A 15,379-nucleotide genomic window follows, 5' to 3' on the forward strand; every position below is an offset into this window, starting at 1 on the left:
AATAAATAGAGATGAGCGAATCGAAGCTGATGAAGTGGAATTTGATTCGAATTTCAGAAAAAATTTGATTCGAACCAAATCCGAATTTCCTCACGCTTCGTGGTAATGAATCGTATTTTTCCTAAAATGGCTGCTGCACATGTGAGGACATGGAGAAAGGAACTCTGGGAAGGCGGGATCACCCATAATGCCATGCATGCAGCCAATCAGCAGCCAGCCAGCCCTGTGATGTCACAGCCCTATAAATAGCCTCAGCCATATTAAATTCTGCCATTTACCAGAGTACTTAGTGCAGACGCTAGGGACAGTGTTATAAAAGACTTAATTGTGCTAAAAAAACGATTTACAAGTGCAGGGGAAGATTATTCAAGGTGTAGGGAAAGGATAGGGAGGAATCATTCCACAGCTTTTGTGTTGAACAGGGTTCAGTAGGGGAGGTTACAACCTGGGTAATAGGAACAATCCTATTACACCTTGCTGCGCTGACTGGGGATCCAAACTGCCATTATACAGCTGTGTAATTCCAGCAAACCGTTCTTATTAGGGTGCAAGTGTAGATTGATACAGGCATTAACAGGGTTTATTACAAGGAAATAAAATTAATACAAATAAATCACAGGGGCCTGATGGGATACACCCAAAGCTATTAAAAGAGCTCAGCGGTGAACTAGCAAAACCATTAACAGATTTATTTAACCAATCACTGATAACAGGAGTCGTCCCAGAAGATTGGAAATTAGCAAATGTTGTGCCCATTCACAAGAAAGGTAGTAGGAAGGAATTGGGCAACTATAGGCCAGTAAGCCTGACATCAATAGTGGGGAAATTAATGAAAACAATACTTAAGGAGAGGATTGTGGTATATCTAAAATCCCATGGATTGAAAGATGAAAAACAGCATGGGTTTACTTCAGGGAGATCATGTCAAACTAATCTTATTGATTTTTTTGATTGGGTGACTAAAATAATAGATGGCGGAGGTGCAGTAGACATTGCTTATCTAGACTTTAGTAAGGCTTTTGATACTGTCCCACATAGAAGGCTTATCAATAAATTGCAGTCTTTGGGCTTGGACTCCCATATTGTTGAATGGATTAGGCAGTGGCTGAGGGACAGACAACAGAGGGTTGTAGTCAATGGAGAATTTTCAGACCATGATCTTGTTACCAGTGGGGTACCTCAGGGATCTGTTCTGGGACCCATATTGTTTAATATCTTTATCAGCGAAATTGCAGAAGGCCTCGAGGGTAAGGTGTGTCTTTTTGCTGATGACACAAAGATTTGTTACAGGGTTGATGTTCCTGGAGGGATACACCAAATGGAAAAGGATTTAGGAAAACTAGAGGAATGGTCAAAAATCTGGCAACTAAAATTTAATGTTGATAAGTGCAAGATAATGCACCTGGGGCGTAAAAACCCAAGAGCAGAATATAAAATTAGTGATACAGTCCTAACCTCAGTATCTGAGGAAAGGGATTTAGGGGTCATTATTTCCGAAGACTTAAAGGTAGGCAGACAATGTCATAGAGCAGCAGGAAATGCTAGCAGAATGCTTGGGTGTATAGGGAGAGGCATTACCAGTAGAAAAAGGGAGGTGCTCATGCCGCTCTACAGAGCACTAGTAAGACTTCATTTGGAGTATTGTGCGCAGTACTGGAGACCATATCTCCAGAAGGATATTGATCTAGAGTTCTTTTTGGCGTGTATTAGTTGCAAAAGTTAAATATATGTGCTGCTCAGCATTTTTTGGGGGGTTATTGTTCTGTTATTGTTCTGACGGATCAGAGGAAGGGCAAAATAATCAGTGATATCAACACAAACTTACTGCTAACACCCTCTCCACTCCGTCGGGGGGGGGGGGGGGGGGCTCTACTTGTATAAGCGTTTAATACAGTCGTGGCCAAAAGTTTTAAGAATGACACAAATATTAGTTTTCACAAAGTTTGCTGCTAAACTGCTTTTAGATCTTTGTTTCAGTTGTTTCTGTGATGTAGTGAAATATAATTACACGCACTTCATACGTTTCAAAGGCTTTTATCGACAATTACATGACATTTATGCAAAGAGTCAGTATTTGCAGTGTTGGCCCTTCTTTTTCAGGACCTCTGCAATTCGACTGGGCATGCTCTCAATCAACTTCTGGGCCAATTCCTGACTGATAGCAACCCATTCTTTCATAATCACTTCTTGGAGTTTGTCAGGAATAGTGGGTTTTTGTTTGTCCACCCGCCTCTTGAGGATTGACCACAAGTTCTCAATGGGATTAAGATCTGGGAGTTTCCAGGCCATGGACCCAAAATGTCAATGTTTTGGTCCCCGAGCCACTTAGTTATCACTTTTGCCTTATGGCACGGTGCTCCATCGTGCTGGAAAATGCATTGTTCTTCACCAAACTGTTGTTGGATTGTTGGAAGAAGTTGCTGTTGGAGGGTATTTTGGTACCATTCTTTATTCGTGGCTGTGTTTTTGGGCAAAATTGTGAGTGAGCCCACTCCCTTGGATGAGAAGCAACCCCACACATGAATGGTCTCAGGATGCTTTACTGTTGGCATGACACAGGACTGATGTTAGCGCTCACCTTTTCTTCTCCGGACAAGCCTTTTTCCTGATGCCCCAAACAATCGGAAATAGGCTTCATCGGAGAATATGACTTTGCCCCAGTCCTCAGCAGTCCATTCACCAAATTTTCTGCAGAAGATCAATCTGTCCCTGATGTTTTTTTTAGAGAAAAGTGGCTTATTTGCTGCCCATCTGGACACCAGGCCATCTTCCAAAAGTCTTCGCCTCACTGTGCGTGCAGATGCGCTCACACCTGCCTGCTGCCATTCCTGAGCAAGCTCTGCACTGGTGGCACTCCGATCCTGCAGCTGAATCCTCTTTAGGAGACGATCCTGGCGCTTGCTGGACTTTCTTGGACGCCCTGAAGCCTTCTTAACAAGAATTGAACCTCTTTCCTTGAAGTTCTTGATGATCCTATAAATTGTTGATTGAGGTGCAATCTTAGTAGCCACAATATCCTTGCCTGTGAAGCCATTTTTATGCAACGCAATGATGGCTGCACGCGTTTCTTTGCAGGTCACCATGGTTAACAATGGAAGAACAATGATTTCAAGCATCACCCTCCTTTTAACAGGTCAAGTCTGCCATTTTAACCCAATCAGCCTGACATAATGATCTCCAGCCTTGTGCTCGTCAACATTCTCACCTGAGTTAACAAAACGATTACTGAAATGATCTCAGCAGGTCCTTTAATGACAGCAATGAAATGCAGTGGAAAGGTTTTTTTGGGATTAAGTTAATTTCCATGGCAAAGAAGGACTATGCAATTCATCTGATCACTCTTCATAACATTCTGGAGTATATGCAAATTGCTATTATAAAAACTTAAGCAGCAACTTTTCCAATTTCCAATAGTTATGTAATTCTCAAAACCACGACTGTAGAACAGGTTCTGTAGACATCTATGTGGAATCAACTGTCGATGGTGTAAAAGGAGTGCGCTTCTACTTGGCGCTAACATCGACCTGTAAGGCTTTGTACACACTTGAGTTATTTGGTCAGTTTTGGCCCCGTGACTGCCCAAATAAGTGAAGTATGCAGTGATTATAAGAGCGATGCCTGTCATCTGCCTGTCATACTGACTCACAGTATTATTTCACTACCACAGCAGACTTCCTATGCGTGTTACTGCAAGGCACAGTGTTCTACACCACTATAAAGGCTCTCTGTGGCCAGGAAATAGCAATTTTTCGAAAAATTCGCTCATCTCTAATAATAAATTGAAGGTGTGTGGCAGTATAATAGGAAATGCTGACATCTACTGCTTCTCCACTTAACACATGTTCACAAAATGTCTAGCAGTTGAACTATTTCAGGGATACTCTATTTTACTTTTTGTGAATATTCACTTTAGTTTTTAAAATGGTAAGTTGCAGAGAGTAACTGTTTTAAAGGGGTTTTCTTAGATTTTTTTTATCTGATGACTGATCCTCTGTATAGGTCATCAGTATCTGATCGTTATCTGATCAGTTGGGACCCCGCTGATTGGCTATTCGAGAAGGCACATTGTACATTGGGGGTGCTTGGTATTGCAGCTCAGCCCCAGTCACTTTAAAGGGATTGAGCTGTACCTAACCCATGTGACCAATGAACGTGATGTCACAAGCCTGGGTGTCTTCTCAAACAGGTGATCATGTGGGGTCCCTGGTGTCGGACCCCCACTAATCTGATACTGATGATCAAGAGGATAGATCATCAGTTAAAAATTCTCAGAAAAAAACTTTAACTGTTCAACTGTAGTTTATTTAATACAATACTACCAGGTCACAATTCATTCTGTCTAGAGAACATACCTATTGTAGCTCCAGTTTCCGGCCTGTTCAAAGAGCTAATAATTACAAAACCAAATCCTTCATTCTCCTTGCGGTGGATGATCACATCACTGGACTGAGAGTTCTGAGAAAAGCCCTCAGGAGGGGAAGCGTTGCTCTGTGCAGTATGGTTACTGTTTGGATAAGCAGAGTCACTTCTTGGGGAGCTGTGGTGTGTTGACACCGAGCCAGGACTCCTGCCATTCTCTGGGCATGTATCACCTATAAAAGCACAAAGCGCTCCTGTCATAACAATGCAGCTTTATTACATTTACCTGCAGTATGCAAATTATAGAATAATATTTATTAGAACCATAGTCACATATTTGCTACATAATAATATGACAGATCCAGGGGCTGTAAATTTAAGGGGGTCTTTCAGCAGGGGACCATGCAAAACAACTGATAGTGCTAGATAAAAACTGACACACATTTTATTAAGCTTTTATTATCCGGAGTAGTGTGAATATGAATGTTTCTTCTCCAAGGCATCACTATAAAGTGTTATTTGAATTAATTGGCTTTAACCATTCACTGCACCAGATGACAGCTGTAGAATGTTTGTCCTGCTGTCCCCAGCACTGTCCCCACTGTGAGTAGTTTTGCATGGTTAAAACTGCTGGCAGATTCCCTTTAATGAAAATACTGATATGGAAGTCAGAAGGATAAGAATAGTAAACATTGCTTTACTAAAAAAAAATGTCACTGGATTTTTGCTGCTTCTAAGGGCAGCATGTACTAGTGATGGGTCCCCTTGGCAAAATGCTGGGTTGCGTTCTTTAATTGACACCTGTTTTGCTAAAATCTTGCACCTAACTGCTCAAGAGCGGGAGCTGTTCAATACACAGAGCAAATGGATGAGTCCTAATATTATGGAGTCCTAATATTGAAGAGAACTCGGAGAACAGGGAGAACTGGGTCCTTATGAATATCAGAACTCATCAGCTCGTGGTGTGTATTGAACAGCATTAGTGCTGGAGCTGTTTAATACAAGATTTATGCAATTAAAGAAAGTGATGCAGCATTTTGCTCAGGAGATCTGTCATTAGTTAGCAAAAAATGGTGACAGGTTCCCCCTAAGGGTAACTACACACAATGCAGATTAGGCTACTTTCACACTAGCGTTCGGAGCGGATCCGTCTGATGTTTCATCAGACGGATCCGCTCCGATAATGCAGACGTTTGCATCCGTTCAGAACGGATCCGTCTGCATTATTACTTAGAAAATTTTCTAAGTCTGAAAGTAGCCTGAGCGGATCCGTTCAGACTTTACATTGAAAGTCAATGGGGAACGGATCCGCTTGAAGATTGAGCCATATAGTGTCATCTTCAAGCGGATCCGTCCCCATTGACTTACATTGTAAGTGTGGACGGATCCGCTCGCCTCCGCACGGCCAGGAGCGGAGGCGAGCGGATCCGTCCACACTTACAATGTAAGTCAATGGGGACGGATCCGCTTGAAGATGACACTATATGGCTCAATCAGCAGCGTTCAGGTGTCCGCTAGCGGAGCGGAGCGGAGGCTGAGCGCTGGCAGGCGGATGCATTCTCAGTGGATCCGCCTCCACTGAGAATGCATTGGGGCCAGACGGATGCGTTCGGGGCCGCTCGTGAGCCCCTTCAAACGGAGCGCACGAGTGGACACCCGAACGCTAGTTTGAAAGTAGCCTTACATGCGGTTATTCTGCATGGGAAAAAAAAAAGCACAGTGTAATACAGTACCAGCAAAGTGAATGAGATTTGCCAAATCTCATGTACATATTGTGTATTCTTTCTATGCTGCAAATAAATTGTTTGTGCAGTTCTGGACCAGATATAGTGGTTTTCCTCATAGACTTCAATGGGGTTGTTAAACATAAACAGAAAATCTGCACCAAAAAAAGGACATAAACACTCCAAAACTGCAATAAATAGAGCAGATTAACAGAGCAGATTAATGTGTGGTTTTTAATGCAATTTTGTAGGTTGCATTTGTGCAGATAGCCTAAGGATTCTTTACTTTGCATTGGACAATTTGACACTGAACCTAGAAGATCCAAGTCCCAACTGAAACTGTGTTATTTCAAATAACATGAACATATTGCTTTCCCCAGCCTCAGATCTAGAGATATGAATATACTGTATAAGCTAAAAAAAATGACATACAGTCAGGTCCATAAATATTGGGGCATTGACACAATTATAACATTTTTGGCTCTATACACCACCACAATGGATTTGAAATGAAACGAACAAGATGTGCTTTAACTGCAGACTGTCAGCTTTAATTTGAGGGAATCCATTACATCCAAATCAGGTGAACGGTGTAGGAATGACAACAGTTTGCATATGTGCCTCCCACTTGTTAAGGGACCAAAAGTAATGGAACAGAATAATAATCATAAATCAAACTTTCACTTTTTAATACTTGGTTGCAAATCTTTTGCAGTCAATTACAGACTGAAGTCTGGAACGCATAGACATATCCAGACGCTAGGTTTCATCCCTGGTGAAGCTCTGCCAAGCCTCTACTGCAACTGTCTTCAGTTCCTGCTTGTTCTTGGGGCAATTTCCCTTCAGTTTTGTCTTTAGCAAGTGAAATGCATGCTCAATCGGATTCAGGTCAGGTGATTGACTTGGCCATTGCAAAACATTCCACTTCTTTCCCTTAAAAAACTCTTTGGTTGCTTTTGCAGCATGCTTTGGGTCATTGTCCATCTGCACTGTGAAGAGCCGTCCAATGAGTTCTGAAGCATTTGGCTGAATAGGAGCAAATAATATTGCCCGAAACACTTCAGAATTCATCCTGCTGCTTTTGTCAGCAGTCACATCATCAATAAATACAAGCAAACTAGTTCCATTCGCAGCCATATATGCCCACACCATGACACTACCACCACCATGCTTCACTGATGAGGTGGTAGACTTAGGATCATGAGCAGTTCCTTTAGTTCTCCATACTCTTCTCTTCCCATCATTCTGGTACAAGTTGATATTGGTCTCATTTGTCCATAGGATGTTGTTCCAGAACTGTGAAGGCTTTTTTAGATGTCGTTTGGCAAACTCTAATCTGGCTTTCCTGTTTTTGAGGCTCACCAATGGTTTACATTTTGTGGTGAACCCTCTGTATTCATTCTGGTGAAGTCTTCTCTTGATTGTTGACTTTGACACACATACACCTACCTCCTGGAGAGTGTTCTTGATCTGGCCAACTGTTGTGAAGGGTGTTTTCTTCACCAGGGAAAGAATTCTTCGGTCATCCACCACAGTTGTTTTCTGTGGTCTTCCGGGTCTTTTGGTGTTGCTGAGCTCACCGTTGCGTTCCTTCTTTTTGAGAATGTTCCAAACAGTTGTTTTGGCCACGCCTAATGTTTTTGCTATCTCTCTGATGGGGCTGTTTTTTTTTATTCAGCCGAATGATGGCTTGCTTCACTGATAGTGACAGCTCTTTGGATCTCATCTTGAGAGTTGACAGCAACAGATTCCAAATGCAAATAGCACACTTGAAATGAACTCTGGACCTTTTATCTGCTCATTGTAATTGGGATATTGAGGGAATAACACACACCTGGCCATGGAACAGCTGAGAAGCCAATTGTCCCATTACTTTTGGCCCCTTAACAAGTGTGAGGCACATATGCAAACTGTTGTAATTCCTACACCGTTCACCTGATTTGGATGTAAATACCCTCAAATTAAAGCTGACAGTCTGCAGTTAAAGCACATCTTGTTCATTTCATTTCAAATCTATTGTGGTGGTGTATAGAGCCAAAAATGTTAGAATTGTGTCGATGTCCCAATATTTATGGACCTGACTGTAAGTCTAAGAATTAAGGGTGTAAAATATATTAGGTAAATATAATCATTAAAATAAAGATAAATTAAATAGAAATAAATAAAAAGCAGGCTATATGTAACAGCGCCACTGTTGTTCAGTATTGAAGCCCAGCCCAATTAATTTGAATAGGGCTTAGTCGCAATGCCAGAAACAGCTAAAGAAATGTGAACGCAATGCTCCACATTACATTACATTACTTAATTAGGATGTACATACCTATAGATAGCACCTTTCGTCTCACAGTGAGATTAACTTGTCCATTACGAGCAGCATTATGCATGAGATCAATCACATATCGGTGGGTTTTGCCAGCAACTGGAATCCCATCTACATATACCAATTCATCACCAGGGCGAAGGCGGCCATCTCTGTCTGCTGAACCCATGGCTATTACTGCACCAATTAAAATCTAGACAGAAGAAATGTTTGAGCCCACATGAGAAACAAATTATGAGAAGTACCGACCAATCTAAGCATTTACCATTACTGTATTTAAGTGTGTAAAATGTTAAATAAAAGTATATATTTCATGTGATGGCAGTAGCAATAAACACAATTAAAGACTGGCTAAGTCTTAAGATTATTGATGACAAGAAAAAACACTGTCTGTAAACAAAACCTGAAAAATGTGCCATCTTCACCCCTTAATCTAAATGTGAGGTCAATTCTCCACTAATAACAAATGCTAAATTATACATCAATTTATCTTCTTTGTAAAGCAATAGCAACTGCCCGAGAAGGGCTTATGGCTAACCAGAGCCATAATCTGGAGAAAAAGTACCTGTTAGTATTAGGCCCTTTATTTAAAAAATTTTTTAGATAAAGGGTTTGTCCAGAATTAGAAGAAATTGTATAAATGGAAACATTACCACTCTTGTCCATAGAGTGTGCCTGGTCTTGGAGCTAATTTAGATTCACGTTTCTAGGGTTCGGATGCAGTACAAAAGAGTGATCAAGAGGGGAGCTGTTTTTGGAAAACAGGGAAAACAGTGTACACCCTTTTTCCTCCTCTTTAGTATTGAGAAGCCCCTCATTTAATTGTACTTTCGGACTACAGAATTTATCATGTCTGTGCATTACAAGAAGAACTCTTTGGGGAAGATTTATGAAGACTGGTGTTTCCATACATCAGTCTTGATCCCCTGTGCACTGGAGTGAGATGCATCTAATTTATTAAGAGACAGATGCCTCTTAATAAATTAGGTGCATCTCTGGTTCCTGTGCACCAGAAACTCAAATCTATGCCAGCTAGGGGATGGCATAGACCTAAGCTATAACTTACGCCACTTTCTGTTGTAAGATACAGTAAATCCAGCAGTCTGCATAAGGCTGCACCCACTACACCACTAATAATTTGAAACTTCTTAACATTACAGTAGTGGGGTAAAAAGTTTAGTAAATGACCCTGATTGACTTCCACGGGAATGCTGTAATATTCATTTCATTTGAGAACAGGAAGGGATTTAAACACTTGCTGTCGAATTTCTCACAGATTGCTGCTAATTTCTGGAGGTCTCAGAGTGGCACCCCCTTTAGAGAGTGGCACCCCCTTTAAATTTCTCTCTTAGCAGCTGTATGAAATTAGCACATTCTCATCTACAAGACAAATACCTATCCAACAGTGATTGCTTTTACCTTGGAAATGAGCACATTAAAAACCAATTGTGTATTTCCGTCATAAATGTAACGGGTTTTCCAAGAAACAATATAGCTGTTAGCAGGAAAAGTCTGGAAGTGAAACACTATGTTCATTCAGAGCCATGGTGTCACTTAGTCATCAAGGAAAGGCAAGAAATGTGCAAGAGTTACCATGTTCTGAATGGAGGTGACAACACAGAAACAGCATGTAGAGCATTTCATGATTTAGGCAATGTTGCTATCCCACTGGGGATCCCGGGAGTACGCTTGTACAAGAATCATACATTTTTAACATCAAATATGCACTAAAATATTGCAGGTGTTCTCATATTCTTATAGCTCCCAGGACAGTGTGGGATAAAACATCCTTTTAGATATGTTCCAAGCTGAGATCTTTTTAAATGTTTCTGGCTCAAAATCTTCAACAATGGAACTTCAAGCATTAAAAACCCACTTTTAGAACTTCTTTGTAAAACTCAGAGCTCTAAAGATAAATTTAAACTTTCCACATTTACTGTGGGAATTATTTACTGTGTAAGAAAACGGTCCTTAAAGGGGTTGTCTCATCTCACTATTACTGTGACAAATGAGACTAAACCCAGACCACCAGCTGGCCAGGAACTAGAGCAGCAAGGGAGCTATGGAAGCTATGCTCCAATGAGAGCTACAGAGACATTGCAGCGCCGGCCATTGTGCTGTTTCCCGGCCAGCTGGTAGTCAGGGTTTAGTCTCATCTCACCTTAATAATGGAAAGATGAAACCACCTCTTTGAAGGGGTTTTCTGAGACTAAGGCTCCATTCACACGTCCGCAAAATGTGTCCGCATCCTTTCCGCAATTTTGCGGAAAGGGTGCGGACCCATTCATTCTCTATGGGGACGGAATGTGCTGTCCGCATCCACATTTGCGGATCCGCACTTCCGCATCTGTGCTTCCGTTTCCGCCAAAAAATAGAACATGTCCTATTCTTGTCCGCAATTGCGGACAAGAACAGGCATATTCTATTATGTCGGCAATGTGCGGTCCGCAAAATGCGGAACACACATTGCCGCTTTCCGTGTTTTGCGGATCCGTGTCTCCGTGTATCCGCAAAACACATTGCGGACGTGTGAATGGAGCCTAATAATATATACTGATGATCTATCTTAGATAACCCGTATGCCGAACTTAAAACACAAGTTCATCCCTAGTCAGCATACCCAAATCCTCACTAATGTCATGGTCATATGTGGTTGATCTGCATTAATTAGATCTAATGTGTACCTTCTGCCTAATGCGTGTGACCAGCATTTATTTGACCTGATGAAGGGAATACATCTCAACAGTTTGTTCTCGAAAACGTACTCTTGCTGTTCTGTCAACTAAAATATCTAATACAGTAATAGTTTCTTTGCTACAAGTGCAGCAATGTGACTACAATCGCCCTGTCTCTGTAGTATAAGGTATTTGGTTCTAATGAACGGATATCTGTAGAACCAAAATACATTCAACAGTAAGAGCCCTCTGTAGATCATATATCCAGCGCACTTTCATTTCAGAGATAAAGCTCCAGAATAGGTCTTTTAATGCTCACTCCTTCAATTCATACTCTTTAAGCTTATCCCTTCAAAGCAAAGGCTGCCAAGCTGAATGTATCAATGCATATATTAGAGGCAACATAAGGAATAAAGATGCCTCAAATTGTATAGTCTTTAAGGTAATTCAGGAAACCTTTCTGCCCGCTGCACTGCACACACTGCACAATTCTGACTGCCATGAACATGAAGCAGCGGGCTATCCAATTGCAGTAAAATGCCAAATGAATATGGTCTCGTACTGTGTTAAACTGCAAAGCTGATTGTTTAACATTTTAGATCGTATTTAGCATTTTTATACTACAGGTGCCTACTCTATGTCACTAGTCCATTTGCACAACCTGCAGTGATAAATAAAGTCCATCTCTTGCTACACATTGTCTCCCCACCATATCCCTGCATTGCACAGATCTTCCGTAGTTCACAGTTTTTCCGTTTTTTTTCCATTTTTTTCGTCTTGTGATTACTGTTTTATGTCCTGAAGCGACAAGATCCATGGTCTCTTCCAGTACTTCCAGTTGAGTAGGTAGAAGGCTACTAAATAGGTGAGTGTAGGATGCGGTCATAGCGGATTTACTTTTAGCAGATAGCATTTCCCGTTATCACTTCAGTAGTCTAGATAACCAAAACTAAGAATAAATTGAAGTAGGGGGCTACAAGATGGGAAATAAAAACTGCTGTTTATTAGGACTTTAAGATGAACAGAACCTAGCTGTAAAGCTGAGTTCACACTTCAGTTATTTGATTAGTTATTTCCATCAGTTATTGTGAGCCAAAACCAGTAGTATTGTAATAGTAATCTATGGAACTACAAGTAGATAATCAGAATATTGGAGCTTGTCATGCATACAATCTGATATACTAAGTAAATGATCTTGCATCACATAATTCACTACTGATAATATTTTAATATGCCAATTAATATACTGCATGGCTATTATCTAATGTATTTCCACATCACCACTGCCGTTGTTAATTGTCATTTAATCATGATTTAAAGTGTTCCTACATTTCTAGATGACTTTTCAGAATAAGCGGCCATGTCTGCACATGATTGATAACACTATTTCTGACCATTACATGACTTGTTTCTGGCATTTTTCAGCAGCTTCTCCATCTCTAGTTCTCTATGATCTCTGAACTGATGGGTGGAGACTAGATGTTATGATATATCCCCATAGACTACACATGGAGACAGCAAAGTCTGCTCTCTGTCTCATTCACTCAGAAGCACCATATAGAACATTATAGAAAAGTGCTGATGGGAGTAAAGCACTTGGGGTGAGATAGAAAACTCACAATTAGCTGCTCCAGCCTCCCTGTCTGTGCCTTTCTGGTTGTCTCTACTCTCCTACTCACCTAAAACCTCTTCAATGAGCTGGCCGCCCATATTGCTCTCAGACTTATCACAGAATTCAGACTGAATGTTAGTTCAGGAAAGGGGATGGGAGAGCAGAAAAGTGGAGAACAAGGCGTTTTACTCTGATCCAATATATTTCAGTGTCTTATACTTGCTTGTACTATTGATTAATGCAAAGTTGTGTGAAAGCACAGTGACTATGTAAATTGAAAACAGTGAGGATAGGGGATACTTATGTGTCAATCGTTTAAAGGGGTTTTCTGAATATTTATACTGATGACCAATACTCAGGATATGTCATCAGTGTATGATTAGTGGAGGTCTGAAACCTGGCACTCCCACTGATCAGCCATTCAAAGAGGCTGCGGCACTTAAGTGAGTGAAGCAGCCTCCTCACAGCTTACCATGTACAGCACTGTCCACTGGATGGCAGCTATACTTAGTATTGCATGGATGGGAATACTCTATTAAAGAGTTTTTTGGGTGTTTAAAATTGATGACTTATCCTCAGGATAGGTTGTGAACACTTGATCTGTGGTGGTCTGACACCTGGCACACCCACAATCAGCTGCTTGAAAATGCCCCTCACCACTTACCAAATGCAGCACAATCCATTGGATAGTGACTGTGCTTGGTGTTGCAGCGCAGCCCTATTTACTTGAATAGGACTGAACTGTGCCTAGGCCATGTGACTGATGAACATGACATCACTGGACTAGGAAGAGGCCGTGGCACTCACCAAAGCGCCATGGCCATTTCAAAGGACTGATTGGCAGGGGTGCCCAAAAGTTGGACCCGCTCTGATCACATACTGATAACCTATCCTGAGGATAGGTCATCCATATAAAACACTTGGATAACCCCTTTAACAATTTGGCATAGGATTATGGGTGCACAGAATACTTACAGCTGAAACTAAAGGTGCCAATACATGTAAAAGTAAGTTCAGCCGAACCCAACATTGGTGGGCCTTGCCCACTATCTGAAATGTATGGAGATGTGCCGTCTGTCCCCAATGGCACAGCATTAGACTGAAAGCTATTAAAGGTGCATGTCCATCTTGACAAGTCTCATCTCTGTAACATCTATTCTGAACTGTTTTTCAGGGTTCACAAGTGGCAAATTTATTGTGATTGAAAATGTTTCATACGTATTCATTTGGTTCATTTGGAAGCATTTTCAAGCGATTTTTACAAAACCCATTCAGATAAAAGGAACAATTGCAGAAATGTTCTACAACAAATCTGCCATGTGGAAACATATCCAAAAAATGTCTCAGCTCTTTTAGAAAAATAGAGCACTTTCCCTTTGCCAATTTTCACAAGCCTAACTCCGGTGTTACATCTGGCACAATATTAAATGCGACCCAGTTCCTACCACCGAAACTATTAGGGTCCATTTACATGAGCAGATGATTGGGCCAATTACCGGGAATGAATGTTTGTATGAATGCTCCTTCCTGATAATTTCTCCATGCAAATGTGGTGGAGATCAGCAGAAATACATGCATACACTCTTTTGTCTACTAATCTGATCATGTATGTGGCACAAAAATATCATTGCTTTACAGCAATATATTGCCCGGAGTATACAGGGATGTGCCACCAACAAACAATTAAACTGTATGGGCACGAATGATTGTAGTAATGACCTTAGAAACATAGAATGTGTCGGCAGATAAGAACCATTTGGCCCATCTAGTCTGCCCAATATACTGAATACTATGGATAGCCCCCGGCCCTATCTTATATGAAGGATGGCCTTATGCCTATCCCATGCATGCTTAAACTCCTTCACTGTATTTGCAACTACCACTTCTGCAGGAAGGCTATTCCATGCATCCACTACTCTCTCAGTAAAGTAATACTTCCTTATATTACTTTTAAACCTTTGCCCCTCTAATTTAAAAGTATGTCCTCTTGTAGCAGTTTTTCTTCTTCATCCCCATACAGCAGCCATGATTGCTCCATCTAGGCTACTTTCACATTAACGTTTTTTGCGGATCAGTCATGGATCTGCAAAAAACGCTTCTGTTACAATAATACAACCGCATGCATATGTCATGATCGGATCCGGTTGTATTATGTCTTCTATAGCCATGACGGCTATTGAAAGTCAATAGGGGACAAATTTGTTTTCTATTGTGTCAGAGAAAATGGATCCGTCCCCATTGACTTACATTGTGTGTCAGGGCGGATGTGTCTTGCTCCGCACCACATCGCGGACAGAATTTCTGTCCGCGATGGGGACACAACCAAACGAAACGGAATGCATTTTGGTGCATTCCGTTTCATTCCGTTCCGTTTTGTCCCCATTGACAATGAATGGGGACAAAACTGAAGCGTTTTCTTCCGCTATTGAGATCCTATGACGGATGTCAATACCGGAATTGAAAATGCTAGTGTGAAAGTAGCCTAACACTCCCGATCACTACCCAACATTTCGGCCTGCGTAAATGCAGCAGCAATTAGACCTCCCCTACCCAACCACAGGAATCATAGGAAATGTTGAAAGGGGGAGACAACAATTCTCTAAAAACTAAACATAGCTGACGTAAGTCAAGTTTTCAATAGATGGAACAAAATGGAGAATCTCTGTGAAAAACAGCTATTATACCAACT

At 41.2% G+C, this 15,379-nt stretch overlaps 1 protein-coding gene across 6 annotated transcripts in view; it reads right to left on the reverse strand.

Moving 5' to 3' along the window:
- The window catches only part of MAGI2 (membrane associated guanylate kinase, WW and PDZ domain containing 2), a 1,066,131-nt gene that overhangs the window by 109,790 nt on the left and 940,962 nt on the right, over window positions 1-15,379 (reverse strand). For all 6 annotated transcript variants that reach the window (XM_040413058.1, XM_040413064.1, XM_040413057.1 and 3 more), the window contains 2 exons: window positions 8,404-8,596; window positions 4,353-4,592 (listed from right to left, as the gene is read on the reverse strand). In XM_040413058.1, the coding sequence (XP_040268992.1) occupies window positions 4,353-4,592; window positions 8,404-8,596 (433 nt within the window). The remainder of the gene's footprint in view (window positions 1-4,352; window positions 4,593-8,403; window positions 8,597-15,379) is intronic.

This window comes from Bufo bufo, chromosome 1, assembly GCF_905171765.1.
Source record: "Bufo bufo chromosome 1, aBufBuf1.1, whole genome shotgun sequence".
NCBI classification, from domain to species: Eukaryota; Metazoa; Chordata; class Amphibia; order Anura; family Bufonidae; genus Bufo; species Bufo bufo.